Source organism: Lingula anatina, chromosome 6 (genome assembly GCF_051362555.1).
Source record: "Lingula anatina isolate TDL-2025a chromosome 6, LinAna3.0, whole genome shotgun sequence".
NCBI lineage: Eukaryota > Metazoa > Brachiopoda > Lingulata > Lingulida > Lingulidae > Lingula > Lingula anatina.
The window spans coordinates 14882905-14899080 of NC_141772.1; the positions used below are offsets into that span (position 1 = coordinate 14882905).

Consider the following 16176-nt stretch of genomic DNA (forward strand, 5'->3'; position numbering starts at 1 on the left):
AGATTAGTGTTCAAATTCGATGTAAGTCCTCTTATTAAATGACCAGATATCTTGACCGTGGTCATTTGATGATCATATGACAGAGGTCAATAGCAGATCATTGCTATCGCAGAATGACCAGTTCTAATGATACGAAATGATACAGCGAGTAAACGGCCAATGATAAAGAATCTCTTCCGAAAATTAAACCGACGTTGTTAAACACTGCTCAGTTGCCCACAGCTACTGTTGACGGTTGAAATGTTCCATAAAATAAGCTATATTATATACATTGTTTGCAAGCTATAAAATCATTATTATAGTACAAAACATTTTATAGCAAGCATGTACACATAATTTCTAATACCAACCCTGACTCAATTTGGTAATACCACAGGCGATAATAGCGATCGAACACATTTTTAAAAACGGCGTGAACAAATAAAACGAATGGGATACTGAAATTCAGCGCATTTCTTTTATCGACTAAAAACTTATCCTTATGCTCACACAATAAAACTTTGCATTTCGTAATGCACTTTAATATGTACATGTACATAATGTGAGCAGTTAAAAACACCTACCCCAAGTTGTATATACCATATTAAAGAAGGATATAGCCGCTAATGCCATGTACACTCTTGCCATCATTTCGGTCTGTTCTTTTTGTAACACGTTGTTCTCGTGGGTGAAAATGATGTCTTGCACGTGAAGCAGGTGCTTTATAAGGTGAAAGTTAGGTTGTAGAGGGTGAAAAACGTGGTTTGCCGACACATTTAAAAAGGCGCTTCGAGCGTGTGAAGAAAAGATATTATTGTTTTTTTTCGCATACTGATCGTTTGTAAAATGTTTTCACACAAATACAGATTTCTATTGATTTCTATTGATTTTAACAACTACATTTTCGGGAGAGACATACCGGTATGTGTACGAAGAAAAAGTTCGTGTTACCCTCTCTCGCCTCCTTGTTTCTCCTTCTAGTTGCGTAACTCATTTTATCCATAACCGTGGGAAGGTGATACACTGTATATGAATGCTATAAAGCCGAATGCACCCCCTCCCCCCCCCCCCCAAAAAAAAAGGCAGTTGCCACGAGTTTCCATTATTTTTATTTTCTGTCTATATCGAATGTCCGCCGATGGCGATTCAATTCTTAATATTTTTACTTTAAAAAACGGTTGTTATTCAGTGCTGCGTGGTTTAAAAACTTTTTTTTTTAATTTGAAATACAACTCTAAAAACCCAGTTTGATTATCAAGAATTAAAAATAATGCTATAAAATCCGTTGGAATACGCCTCGCAATTACAGTATATATTATGCATAAAAACGCCCCTATTCCGTATATACCCTTTTTACCTACTCGTCAGCATATTGTTTCAAAAACGAGTTTTACGAAATAATGTAATGCCAATTTGAATTGTCTGTTTAGACGCTATTGTGTTGTGAAACCCATTTGTTTAAAATAACATAATCCCCCAGTTTCCAATAGTTTCCCAATTTGTTAGTGCATGAAGCATATTACATTTTTGTCACGGTTTTTGGACCGCAGATTGAACGGGAGACTATCCTTCAATGTTACATTTGATACCCTTTTTATGCATAGAAATCTCTCAAAGCTATTTATCTGTTCCACGCTAGACCTTCGAAACGACCACACACACACACGCGCGCGCGCACAAAAAGTTGCCTGATGTCGATGTTTTCTTCTGAAATGTACAGGAACATATGGTCACCTTAATGTTTTTTTAGAACTAAAGTATTTAATTAACAGTGGCAAAAAACATCGAAACCAAGAACAGGGACGGGTCTAGCAGTGATTTGTGAGTAGGTAAAAAATGTTATTAGCTTTGGCGTGAAAATCAAGTTTAGGGAAGCCAGTAGTATCGCAAATTGAAACAGTTCGGTTTAAAGGACTCATGACTAATAATCGACAGGCACAGGGACTAATATCTTGAACAAGAGTCCTTATCAGTCTGTATAGAACTTTCACAGACAGTGCGTCACAACGTCAATACATTTGTGAAATACCAACACACTTTTGCCAAGCGACAAACGAAAACTACACTCATAATTATCTTGGAGAAATGCACAAGTCGGTTATAAATACACTTGGCTTTATGGTTTGATCGTAAGTCACAGACATCGCTTATATTATTCTATAAATTTATTATGAAAATTATGTAGAAGGAAAACATAATTTATGCACTTTCAAGTACATATTGCGAATAAAGTCAAAATGACCTGTTTAACATTACAGCCTCCCTAATTCTACATTTTCAATTTCATCGCAGCCAAAGCCAAAATTTTTAAAATGAATAACAAAACAAAACAGCATTCATCACCTACACTGAGACGAGCTGTTGTGCAATAATAAGAAACTCGGGCCTATCTGGTTGTTGTTTGATGGGAGAGTAATCATGATGACATCATGGGCACTTACAAGAGAACTGATACCGGGTATCTATAACACCGGTCTCTGTCTGTTTGGTATTTACCTTTCACAGACTGTGTTCACAATGCTAGAAGTGATATACAAGGTACATCAACAACACGCGGTTGTCATGTAGCAAACACCGATTTAACAGGGTCTGACGTACGAGTACGTTAACGTTGGAAAGGCGTCCACAAGAAGTTATTAGAGGGCCGGCAGGATTGATAATACTGATAATATAAATGACCAGTCCAGCTTTTTTGTTTATCAGAAAGATAAAAACAGCAGGCGAACTATTCCCTTTGAGAGCTAATACACTGTTCCAGATATGCGGAAAAACCGCTGGATAGATGGTTATGCAAACCAATGACACATTCTCAGTCTGACATCGAGACGTATTGAAGAAATGCTCCAATGAAGTCGAAATATGTCAAAAATATAAATGCCGCCATTAGTGCGCAGCTTGTCACATTCATTAAAGTTTGTCTCTTTTCCTTCTTGTTATATGTAGGAATTACGTACCTACATTATTTTTCCTGTCAGGGGGATATCTAATTTTGATAATTTACAGCATTTGCGACATAACTGACCGATCATGGGGTGAGTCACTTGATCTGACTTCCCACTAACACAATAATAAGTATTATTATTATTATTATTATTATTATTATTATTATTATTATATGCACAGTGAATAATACACATTAAAACGGAAACTGTTTTACCATATCGAATGTAAAAAAAGATGAACTACAATAAAAAAGACCGACTTAAATAAAAAAGATGAGTTACGATTAAAATAATTACTATGTTTTATTATTAAAATGAATAATGGAGGTTGGTTGAAAGCTTGTTTTAATTTTGTTGTCTCCCTCTGTCATTGAATTTCTTTTTTTTTTAATTCATTTCATCTGCAGACTCTATTTCGGTATCAAGTAGTGTCAAGCTCCATTTTAATTAAAGGAGCCGCGAATCCGAAAAAGAAAAGATCAGGGATTGTGTACTCATATCAAATATGCATAAGCGTTCTCCTTTTCTCTCGCAGATGTCCAGTGAAAGTATACCGAAGTTATGCCATGAAATACATGGACTCTAAAAGCGATGAATACCTAGGCATTTGAACTTATGTTTTGTTAACAAACGCTCAGCGAAAATTGGGCTGCCTCATTGATTTCTATAACAATGATATTTTAATTTAAAACAAAATGATTGTCATAACCATCAGTTACTTTGCGGAATTATAATTGGGAAAAAGGACCAAACAACGAGCTCGCCAGGACTCGAACCTGGAATCTTCTGCTCCGTAGGCAGACGCGTTCTCCAATTGCGCCACGAGCCCTTCTCGAAAAAAGCATGTGAAATCGCTGCCTGAACCATTAACATGGTTTTTATGGCCGTGTCACAAACGGATGTTTTGGCCACATTTTGTAACAAGAATTTATAGTAAGTTAAATGTCAGATTTAATTTCCATTTTTCTGCAGTTTCAAAACAAATCAAAATGGTCATATTTCAGATATACCGTTCACTAGTCCCATAAGAAAGCGGTCATTCCAACCGCCCGCTCAAACGTTCTTGGCAGACGACTGGCTTCACGCACAGTTTTGTAAAAAAAGAAATACACGTGAGTTTGCTTTGACTGAACGGTAGATTATTGTAGTGACCCATAAATAATTTTTGCAGCCGTCCGGGAAAATTTTGTGAGTTTTGAGGCAAATTTGAAGTTTACTTTTCCTTTAAATAAGGGTGTTTTGCCCTTACAAATGAGTGGCTTCATCAAGAATTCCTAGAATCTCATTATTGAACGTATTACACTTCAAAAATTAATCTCAATGGGATTTGAATAACTCACCAATGATATATTTTGTTAGTTTTATTAATTTTCATTAATATCAGTATTATCAGTTATCATTAAGTCGTAGCAGAAGCGTGGCTGTTCCAATGTTTTTTTTACTTTAAACTTTCGTATTATATCTGCTCAAAATTCAGTCGACTTTATAGTTTCTTAGCCTGGTGGATTTGATGTCTATCTTGTCTGCAGGTCGGCATGTGTTGTCTCTAAGGTGGGGGTGTCAGATTGGAACAATCTAATTCCTCGCAGCACTTGCCAGGTTTAGGGGGCATCAGTGTACAGCCAGCGGGCACCACGGACCAATCAGGACACCTGGAATAAGGCTGAAGATAAACATCGTCTGCTCGAAACAATAACATTTGTAGTCATTGATTCTCAACTAACCAGAAGATCGATGTTAAAAACTGTTGCAGTATTTTTATTTCTTTTGTACGGCCACCAACATTTAATTGCCCATATAGGCAATCAAGCTTATCTGGCTAGGAAACTCTCACTCAGAAATATACACATTTTTCCATTAAACGTGCAAAATAAAATAACGTACTAGAAAAGCAGACATCATATCATTTATTCTATTTATTTCACTATTTCAATCTTCGACATATTTTTCAGTGAGAGTTACACCTTGTTACGACTGACTTACAAAGGTTCACAGAAGGTAAAGTTCATGGTTGGTACAACACATATGCATCGCTTCTCACAGCCAATAGTCCAACCCTCTTTCTCCTTGTAGAATATATTATTCACTACGCATCGGTCTAAAATAAAACATAACAAAACGGCATTTTAGGGTGTATTTGGATAGACAGTGGCGATTAATATAGCGAATCGGTTCTGGCGGGTATGACCAATTTTAAAAGCTCCATCATTTGTTAGTTCTCTAATCTGATCTAATTACAAACGGTTTTGTTATAATGTATGCAAAACTTAACTACCTGGTGGTTTCTGACATTTGAACTGTCCACTGGTTAGCGGTTCACACTGTACCTTACGTCCATTGTAAAGAGGACAGGGGTTTGGCTTGCAGGGATCTGTGAAAAGCGAAAATAAAATGCACAAAGTAAAAAGACACATGTATACAAAAACTGACACAAACATTTAGGTGAATAATGAATACTGTAATAATACAAAGTACAAGTTACTTAATAAGCAAGACAAAGTATTTGCAAATGCCAACCAAAAATACACATTCATACCGATCCTAATTTGGAACAGTAGAAAAAAAACAGATCATAAAGTCTCGATATATTTCTTTACGCGCAGGTTTATATTCACTTGCTTTAGCCATACCTGTCACTGCCGTGATAGCACTGCTGGCACTTGCAGAAGCTGTAGTTAATTTTGTTGTGGAAATAGTGGTCGCCATTTCTGTCGTAGCACCAGTTGTGGGTGTGGTCGTAAATGTCGAAGCTCTTGTTGTGGGTGTTACTTTTTGAGCACTAGTTGTGAGTTTCGGCGTTACTGTCTTAGAACTTGAAATAGGTGTGGTTGTTTCTGACGCAGTACCAGTTGTCAGAGTACTTGATTTTAAATTACTACTAATAGGTGTTCTCGTTTCTGTTGAGGTGCTGGTAGTAAAAGTACTCCTTTCTGTTGTGGTGCTTGTTACAGGTCGATTCGTTTCCGTACCTGTACCAGATCTAGGCGTAGACGTTTTTGTCGATGAACTGATTGTATAAGTAGTCGTCACTTTCGTAAGACCAGTCTTAGGCTTTGTCGTTTCTGTTTTACTGGTTGTAGAAGGCGTAGTCGTTTTTGTAGTTACACTAGTTGTAGAAAGTGTTTTTGTTTTTGATGTAGAAACACTGGAAATCACAGCGTTGCTCAGCGGGGTTCTACTCGTAGATGGCGATGCTGTTGTTTTAGTCTTGCCGGGGTAACTTTGTGTGGATGTCGCAGTCATTGCCTGCCTCGAACAAGAATAACCAATGTTTTCCTTCAGTTTAGCAAGGCTATCGGGGTCATCAATATGTGTCACGTGGGTTTTGTATGGGACGCTCGCCATAGTTTGCAGAGAGCTGTAGTCGGTTTTGGTGTGCATACCAACGGCGTATATTTCAATTCCTTGTTTTCGAGCCAGCTCAGCCTCGATTGTCGTCTGCTTCTTGTCATCCGGGTATCCATCTGTGAAAACTACAGCAATTTTTGGCACTCCCCATCTCGCCCCGACAGGTTTAGCCGGGTTCAGGTAAGCAAGGTGTGTAAGTCTTAACGATGTGTGGGTGTAGGTGGCACCACCCACGTACTTAGCTGTTTGGATTTTGGCCAAGATATTGCTCATGGTTGTGGTGTCCTTTAAGGTTGCTGCGATGTTACAGCCATTCCCGAATGTAATCAGGCTAATACGAACGTTATGCGTACCAACCGCAAAAGTGCTGTTTACAAGGACGTGAATAAAACGCAACGCTTGTCGAAATTTAGTTTTACCAACACTTCCAGAGGAATCAACAAGTATTGCAATGTCAGCCTTTGATTGGCAACCTGGAAAAGACGTCATAGATAGATAGATAGATAGATAGATAGATAGATAGATAGATTTAGTTAAAATGGATAGCTGTAAAGCTCATATGGGATCACAGATGGGCGTGACGTAGGAGATGCCGTCACATATTGGCAAGGCGTAGATTAATATGACGTCATATGTGCTTTTGAGGTACTGAAAGTTGGTGGCACTGTTGAATGTTCGGTTGGTACAACTGAATAGTTAAGAAAAACAAAAATATTTAATGCATACCATAAAGATAAAAGATGTTAAAAAACAAACCTAGTTATATAGTGAAACCCCATGCACTGGTGTTTCTACGGCTAATGAAGGCCACCTTGGGCTTTTTCAAAACTTTTTTATAGAAGATGCTGACTTGTTCTTCAACAGATGTATAGAGACAATATGAATTTTCTTTTAATTTCCTGTTCTACATGTTCGAAACACCTACCTCTCGGTATCATGTACAATTGGTTGGCCCACCGTCCACCTTCTCCATTTGATTGGCATCTGGTAGAAGGCCCGTATTTCATATATGTTTGCTCGGCGTTATAGGAGGAGGCACACCATCCACCGTTCTGTACGGCAAAATATTGGTACCCGCGTTTCTTTGCAGCTTGGTAGCATTTCTCGATTGGGTTCACTCTTGTTGTGTAACTCCCGTCAAGGATAAGATCTTTACCTTCTAAAGTTGGAACTGCCCTGTCTGTCTTGTCAGCCCAGCAACCCAATTTTATAAAATCTATGAATAATCAAGTAAAGAAGCTCTAAGAAAGCATGTATATCAGTGGAAATTTTGGGGTCACTCTTCTTCCTCTAATTATTATTATTTTTACTTTTATCGCCGCTAACGCAAAGGGCAAAATGGAAAAAAACATATCCCCGATAGACTGCTGGTGGATTTAGTGGACTATTTGGGATAAAGTTTTTTCTTAGAGGTTCCCACGCGTTTATCACCCATATGATATATATATAAGGTGTGTAACGAGTGCATAATTGTGTGTAAATGTGATCCCTTCCCAGATTCCTACGGCTTATGACGGTCACCTTAGATTTTTTAGATCAAAATACCTACATGTTATCCACCAGATGAGACAAAAAGAATTTCAATTTTCCTTTAATTTCTTATTCAGCTTATGTCGAAACACTTACCACTCGGTATCATGTACAGTTGATTGGCCCACCGTCCACCTTTTCCATCTGGTTGGCAACTAGTAGAAGGACCGTATTTCATATGTTTTTGGTCGGCGTTATTGGAGGAGGCACACCATCCACCGTTCTGTACGACAAAATACTGGTACCCACGACTCTTTGCAGCTTGGTAGCATTTCTCGATTGGGTTCACTCTTGTTTTGTAATGTCTGTCGAGGATGGGATCTTGACCTTCTAAAGTGGGAACTGCCCTGTCTGCCTTGTCAGCCCAGCAACCCAGTTTTATATAACCTGTAAAGATACAAGCTGCGCTACAAGTACATGTCTATATCAATGGAAAAACTGGGGTCACTCTTTTTATTATTATGAAAATTATTGTTAAAAAAATACAAGGGTTTCAACAAATACAGGGAAATGCAAATAAGTCATCACTCTGAAATAAAGTAAAAGTTAGTTTGTTTCTTAGTGTCTTCCACATTCTTATTACCTATGATATTTACCTTTAAATTTTCTGTTCTACATGTGTCGAAAAACTTACCGCTCGGTATCATGTAGATTTGATTGGCCCATCGTCCACCTTCTCCATCTGGTTGGCAATTGGCAGAAGGACCGTATTTCATATATGTTTGTACGGCGTTATTGGAGGAGGCACACCATCCACCGTTCTGTACGACAAAATATTGGTACCCGCGTTTCTTTGCAGCTTGATAGCATTTTTGGATTGGGTTCACTCTTGTTGTGAAACGCCCGTCAAGGATAGGATCTTTACCTTCTAAAGTGGGAACTGCCCTGTCTGCCTTGTCAGCCCAGCAACCCAATTTTATATAATCTGTGAATAATCAAGCTGCTATAAGAAGGCGTCTATATCAATGGAAAAGTTTGGGGTCACTCTCATTATTACTCTCAACGGTAAGGATTCACATTTTACCCACCATGTATGTATATATTGTAGCAGTATTGAAGGCAAACATTGAAAACATTGAGAAGTAGACATTATTTGATAATGGGCACTATATACTCTTGGTTGTTGTTTATAACGATACAACCAATGTATTTTCCTGTAGCATTGGCATTTTACCAAATTCCCCAAGGATACAAGCTTGTTTCCTGACGGATATGTATAATGGGTGTTATTGGGATGCGAAAACCCACTGATCAAAAAATCTCTGCTATATTCTCCGCCATATCATCAAACCAAGGTTAGGCAACCTCACTGACGATTACATTAGATGAGATTTAAAACCAATACACGTATACTGCAAAGGGGTACAGTTCAGTTGCAAAATAATGGGGGTAGGTGTAAAAAAATTCTATACCATCTAGTAACTTTTCTAAAAACAAATTACATATTATACCCAAAGAGACAACCAGTATCTTTTGTCAAATAAACTATTTTCGGGTCCAAGTTTCGGGTTCGAACTTGATTTAGGTCCTCTAAATCACCAGGTATTTGAGTCTGCTTATTTAATTGTCATATTACAGAGGTGTATAGCAGACCATTGCTATCGCAGAGTGACCAATGCCATTGATACGAAATGATAAATCGAGTAAACAGCTAATGATATAGAATACCGAAGACTGAAATCACGCTGTTGAACACTACTCAATTGCCTATATCTACTATTCACAAAGGGGGTGATTGAAATGTTCCATAATCTTAAGCTATATTGCTTATTGTTCACAAGCTACAAAAAACACTTTTATTTTTAGAAAGCATTTTATTACATAAAAAATCAACCCTAACTCAATTTGATGTTATCAAAAGCGATAAGTAGCGATCGTCCACATGTTTAAAATGCGATTAAATATTTCGAAAAATATACTGATATGTAACGCATATATCTTCCATTCCAGGCAACATAATTTTTCTTTATACATGTACATACACCTAATAACGTTGCATTACATAAAGCACTACAATATTAACATGTTTTTAGTACAATGTAGTCAAAAACAGACCTACCGCGAGTTGAATATACCGCATTAAAGAAGGATATAGCCACCAGTGTCAAGTTCACTCTCGCAATCATCTTCGGTCTGTACAAGTGTTCTTGTTACAACACGATGTTCTCCTGGATAGAAATGATGTCTTGCACATGTAGCAGGTGCTTTATAAGGTGAAAGTCAGGTTGTAAAGGATGAAAAACGACGTATGCAAACATATGTCAACAGGAATATCAAGTATATGTAAAAAATGAATTAAATGCTGTTTTTCGTATACTTCTCATTTGAAAAATGTATTTACGCAAGTGCAGGTTTTAATTAAATTTTAACCACTAGGTTATTGGTAGAGATTAGTGTGTTCAAAAGGGAAAGCCCGAGTACTTGTGCTCGTTATCCTCTCTCGCCTCCTACTTTCTCACAGTAATTGCGTAATGTCCCTTTACTCATAGCAGTGAGATAATGTATAAATCCTATAGCGCCAAATGCACATTTACTTGCCCCAAAACAGGCTGTTACCACGACTTTACTACTGTTGTACACGATTTTCCTTTGTTTTTATTTTCTATTTTGATCAAATGTCTACCAATGATGAATTAATTCTAAATATTTATACTACAAAAACGATTGATTTTCTGTGCTGTGTTATTATAAAACGTTATATTTATTCGAAAGTTTGATGCTACCTCCGAAAAAATCTTAAAACCAGTTGATTATCAAGAATTAAGAATAATCCATAGAATCCGATTTATAGATTCCGAGTAAGAATAAGATTCCGATTGAATATATTTGTTAATTATACCCATAAAAACGCCTTGCTCCTCTTAATACTTTTTACTAACTAGTCAGAAAATAGAAATCACAAAATATGTGTTTCTTACAAAATACTGTAATGCCATTTTGACTTGTCTAGTTGGATGCTATATGATATGACAGCCATTTGTTTAAAATAACACGAGCCCCCAGTTTTAAATAGTTTCCCATTTTGTTAGCGCATGTAGCATGCGATATCACTGGTAAGTCTCGGTTCTTGAACCGCAGATCGAACGGGGGTCTATCCTTCAATTTAACAGTCGTCTGAATACCCCGCAAAGCTACATATATGTACCAAGCTAGACCTTTAGAATGAAAAAAAAACGCATCAAGAGTTCCTGAAATCGATATATTCTTCTGAAATGTACAAGCAAACATGGCTCTCTAAATAAACATTATTTCAAACCAAGTGCATGGAAGGTTGGCACAATGTTTTTTTTTTTTCTTTTCTTTTTTTTTTTTTTTTTTTTTTTTTTTTTGTAGAAATTGCTTTTATTCTAGAAATCCCGTTTAGGACGCCTGTAATATCGTAAAATTTGATGGGTTGGTTTGAAGGACTCGTGACTCATGATTGACAGATTTAAGGGCGCAGGGACCAATATCTTGAACAGGAGTCCTTATCAGCTTGTATAGATCTTTCACAGACAGTGCATCACAAAGTCAACACATTTATGGAATATCAACACACTGTTGCCATGCGCCAAGCAACAAATAAATTCAAAAGTTTCATAAGAATAATTCGTGATGACGTCATGGATATATATCTTTAACAAGAGCCCTTATCTGATTGGTGTTCACCTGTCACAGACATTGCTCAGAATGCTAGAAATGGTATGTATCAACAACAGATGGTTGTCATGCCGCAAACACCGATTTAACAGCGCCTGGTGATGTAGGTAGAAAGTGGGTGTCCACAAGAATTTATGAGAGGGCGTGAGGTTTGATAATTTACAACGGCTCCACATCTTTTTTATCAGTGTACCCCTTATTTTGTGAACCCATGTGACTGGATTGACATAAAAAATATGTCGTTTTTTAATTAGTACAGGAGAATGGTCTGTCCATCGAGTATTATCAACATGCACTGACAACGTATCATGCGGTCACAATGTGACTTAAGTGTTATTTTCTTTTATGTTGGTTAATTAATTAGAATGTACTGTGATGCAATAGATGATATGGAAAAGGCTGTAGGAAAGGTAAAAGTGGTGAAATGCTTCTAGAAGGGAAGAAAACTATTCAGAAGTATGTATTCACACTGTCAACTGTTGGTGATAATCAAGTAGACCAAGCCCCGGTCGTAATGAATGCATCCTCCGGCCTTTTGATCGAGCTCAGACAGACTGTGTTTGCGATAAAACGATTAGATTGAAGAAATATGTAACAGATTACACAAGTGTCTCTAGTTATGATTAGTTTATGCAATAACTGACCTTATAGTGACTAGCGGGTGGAGATAAAAATGCTCGTCTCAGTAATTTAGAACAATAAAACTGATTTTTTAAAAATCAATAGTAGTTATCAGGCTCTTTAAAGCAGGCGTTTGTCATATATAATATCCATGCCTTACAAAGAACAGACGCTTTACGTATATTTAATACAGTTTCATAGAAAACTCGAATTTAAAAGGCGTATCACATTTTCTGGTATGTGAATTATTTTAGCCTTTCGAAAAACCTTTTTTTTTAATTCAAAGTTATATTCTTTAAATGTGTATCAAGTTATAAACAGAGATAGATGCTGTGAACTCAGGTGATTATGCAATGTAGAATAAAAATTTATTTATCAAAATATTTATAAATCCTGAATATATTGTTTCTTATACATGTATCAAAGCCAGGTGTTTCACGGGTATCCCATGAAAATGGGTTATTTGTATGATAAATTAAGTTAAACAAACGTCTTCATTCATGTATCTTCGATATGATAACAATGCTGCGGGACAGATTTATTCTTCACAGGCATGAGACAAATGAAAAAAAAACTATAATATGTCTCCTTTCAACGCAGAGCGGTTTGGAATGTCAGAATGCCAATTCTCAATCTGACGGTATATCAGTGAAGTAAGAGTTCGTTGTAGCAATAAATATACACTAGAGTTTTCTCAATAGGAGGTATTGCAGTGAAAAAAATACTTGTTTGTCCTAACAGCGCTTTGTCTATGGTCCAATTGCAATAGCGCCGCGGGATTGGAGACTGTCCAGAAAACTTTCCTGTCGCCGGGTAAGCCTCGATGAGAACCTGTGGACATCAGGTGTAGTGCTCACGGAAGCCTTTGAACGACGAGCATCAATATCAGTAGTAAATGGGAAACCGAGATTCTTCTCCATAATGGTGGTTTTGTTTCTGAGCACCTGTGCCAGCAGAGGCATTTTTGGACGCCCGCGAGGGTCTTCTCTCAGGCAGGTATTGACTAGAGCTTCAATGCCAAGGACTGCTTTAAGGGGGCTTATCGTGCACCCGAAGCTGTAGACGTCGCTAGCCTGGGTAGAATCGAGCCCTTCGCGCACCTCTGGAGCAAAGTTGCCTAAAAGTGCCTTGTAGGCGGCTTGGGATAGTGGGTCTCGCTGGCGGTGAATGGTGTACGGGTTGACGCTGTCTACTTTTCTGGTGCAACTAAAGTTGCAGATATAAGGCTCCATCATTTCATGGTCGTCACTGATGGACTCCAAGCAGATGTGACGTCCATTGAGGTAGTTGTGTACAAAGCCCATTTGGTGCATTTTGGCCAGCTTCTCTGCAATGCGTGTAATGAGACGCATGAAGTGATATTTCTCCGTTTTGTTGAGTGGCTTGTACTGGAATTTGTACATGTATTTATACGGCTCTCTGTTAATGCGATCCATGTAATTTCTGAGGTAGTCTGAGAAACAGACATTATCGGCGAATCTTATATCTTCACCTCCAACTTTGATGAATCCAGTAACCATGCCAACCGTGTGGTACTGCTTATATGGATCTTCCCAGCGTCGCTGAATACAACATGTGGTGCGTTTAAATTTATTCGGAAAGTTCTTCAGATCATGGACGTCAAACAGTCCTTCAAATTTAGGAGCTACACCAGCGTCTCCAAGAACTTGGGCAAAACGCAACCAATTAGCTATGGTTTCGAAGGAATACACCGAACGGAAAAACTTGACAACGATAGGTTTTGCGACAACTCCGTGCCACTCTTCGGCGACGTGGCCACTGTTTCCAGCAGCCGGGAGACCAAGACTTGTGATGCCTCTAAGATTTCTACGGAACACTATCCAAGGGGCGTAGAAAACACGGGGGAACTTGGGAAGTTTTACCTTGAAGCTGCAAGGTTTTTGAATGCCGCTGTCGACATGTCTGATTTTATCTTCCAGTTCCTGAGACACACAAGGCCACACTTAAATGAATAAATAATAATATTCAAACAAAATGAAAAACATTTGTTTATTGTAAAGACGGTATATGGTTTGGGTTTATCCATTAAGTTAGACATATGAATATCTTGAATGTCTTTGTGTTGTGCTTAACACTGCATCTTTTTCAGAATAACAAGGAAACGAAAATAGATATAATTACCTTGTGGCTCATCTTGATCATCGTCGCTTTCGCTTTCCTCTATGTCCAGAACAAGGAAATCTTCTTGTGAGGCATTGCTTTCGTCTTCTTCTCCCTCGAAAATTTCAACTATTGTAGCATCTGCGGAAATAAAATCTGTTTTTAAAAGAATGGAATTTGAGGGTGACATATAAATAAAAACAATATGCCGATCTGGTAACACGAGTACAACAAATTATTATATACTCAGCAAGTCACCACAGAACATACCTTCCCATTCCGTTTGGCCATCTTTCGGCGTCACTTTCTTTATCTTTTGAGTGAACTTGAACAATTTCTTCCATGACTTTGTTTTCTTTTTGCTAACTGTAGGAGTGCTCGTGGCATCAATTGCATCACCGTCAACTAAAAGGATTGAAATGATATTTCTATTCAAGTCGAGGTACTAGATTCGTTGAAAAGTGCAATTCCGAATGGTAACTGACTCCGAGTTAACACTTGTAACGCAAAACAAAAACTGAAAGCTGAACATCTTTATGCTGAATACCTTAGATGCTCTATTCGAAACCCAGAAGCTCCAGGTAAAAGTATGCATTACCTTCATCGCCCAGTTCTGGAGCGTTCTTCCTCTTCTTATCATGCGACTTCTTTGTTTTCTTAGAATCTTTCTTAGCTTCCTTTCTGGATTCCCTTTTCGATGCCTTCTTCATTTTCTTAGACATTTTGGTCATTTTTGGCTTCGTATCTGGTGAGATTTCTGAGTCGTTATCTGATGCACCTTCAGGAGAGAAAATAACGATTATAATTGAATACTGTCACAATTAAGCACCAATATATGTGAAGACAGGTTCCCCCAATTAAATTAAATCTGTAAATAGGTCTACACAAGAGAAATGGGTTGTTATTCCGGTGTACGAGAGATACTTTTGATAACCATTCTTACACTTAATTTTACCAATTTACAAAGAGCAAATTACCCTCGCCTTCCTGTTTTTTCTTCTCCTTCTTGGCTTTCTTAGTCTTGTTGCGATTGGTCTCTTTAGTTCTTTTGAACATTTTTCTCCACGTCTTGGCTTTCTTTTTCCTTTTCTTCGGTTTTGTAACTGCAACTAATAAATTAGAGAATCGTAGATCATCTACCTTATGCCACAGAAATATTTCTTTGGGATTAAACCAGGAATGCACATTTAAGTCCTCACATTCATGCTGCATGCAGTTCACCGCACGTAACCATTGTTTCGACATTGCTTTTATCAAATATATATATATATATATATATATATATATATATATAATCAATTATCTAACCAGTCAGAAGATTACTAAAAAGCCATTTTATAAATTTAGGGTCATTGAAAGGTACCAACCATCCCCCTCCTGCTCATCTACGTGATCTTCCAGCGGTCTTCCAGTCTTTGAAGATTCTGTTTTCTTTGCAGCAGTTTTCAACCGTTTGACCTTCTTTTCTTTCTTTGGGAGGTGGGCCGAATCATCACCTGCTTTAACTGAAAGAAGGAAGAAATGAAATCATTTCAAGCATTGTAAGGATCTTTCTCTTACAACATGTGCTTTTTTATCGTTTTAATCCAACCACTGATGAAAACCCCAACCACTAGTGAGAAATTCCTACCTTCAAGGTTCTGCTCATTTTCCTGGTCGGCTGCCTCTGCTGAGACATCGGTCTTTGGTGCTTTTGCTTTCTTAGAAGTAGTTTTCCACTTCTTGAGCTTCTTTGTTTTCTTGGGAGCAATGTCATCATTTCCTTTATCTGCATGTGGAATAGAATAAATATAAAATACATCACACGCTCGATGAATGAATGAATGAACACATACATACATGTAAATAATGATTGTCTGAAGAAAGTGTAATTCAAAAAACACAAAATCCAAATTCACCCCCAGGGATATGTACCAAACACATTATCAAGACTTCATTAATGTAACCGATACATAAGCCATCGAATCTATTCAATAGAATAATTTCACTGAAGTAG

General features: G+C 37.6%; 2 protein-coding genes and 1 non-coding gene across 3 annotated transcripts; all 3 read right to left on the bottom strand.

The window, feature by feature from the left end:
- Positions 1–3676: 3676 nt before the first annotated feature.
- Positions 3677–3750, bottom strand: Trnar-acg (transfer RNA arginine (anticodon ACG)). The gene has a single exon. It is a non-coding gene; the product is annotated as a tRNA-Arg (tRNA).
- A 514-nt stretch (positions 3751–4264) lies between these two features.
- LOC147761225 (uncharacterized) lies at positions 4265–6645 on the bottom strand. Its single transcript, XM_087014518.1, has 4 exons — positions 5552–6645; positions 5197–5292; positions 4905–5019; positions 4265–4573 (listed from the first exon to the last, which is right to left on the bottom strand). The coding sequence occupies exons 1-4, from the start codon at positions 6540–6542 to the stop codon at positions 4468–4470; spliced, it is 1308 nt and encodes a 435-aa protein (XP_086870644.1). The 5' UTR covers positions 6543–6645; the 3' UTR covers positions 4265–4467.
- A 5772-nt stretch (positions 6646–12417) lies between these two features.
- LOC147761226 (uncharacterized) lies at positions 12418–16103 on the bottom strand. Its single transcript, XM_087015227.1, has 8 exons — positions 16079–16103; positions 15811–15948; positions 15548–15685; positions 15158–15289; positions 14779–14958; positions 14451–14585; positions 14202–14321; positions 12418–14022 (listed from the first exon to the last, which is right to left on the bottom strand). Exons 1-8 carry the CDS (start codon positions 16101–16103, stop codon positions 12809–12811), a joined length of 2082 nt encoding a protein of 693 aa, XP_086871353.1. The 3' UTR covers positions 12418–12808.
- Between the last annotated feature and the right edge of the window lie 73 nt (positions 16104–16176).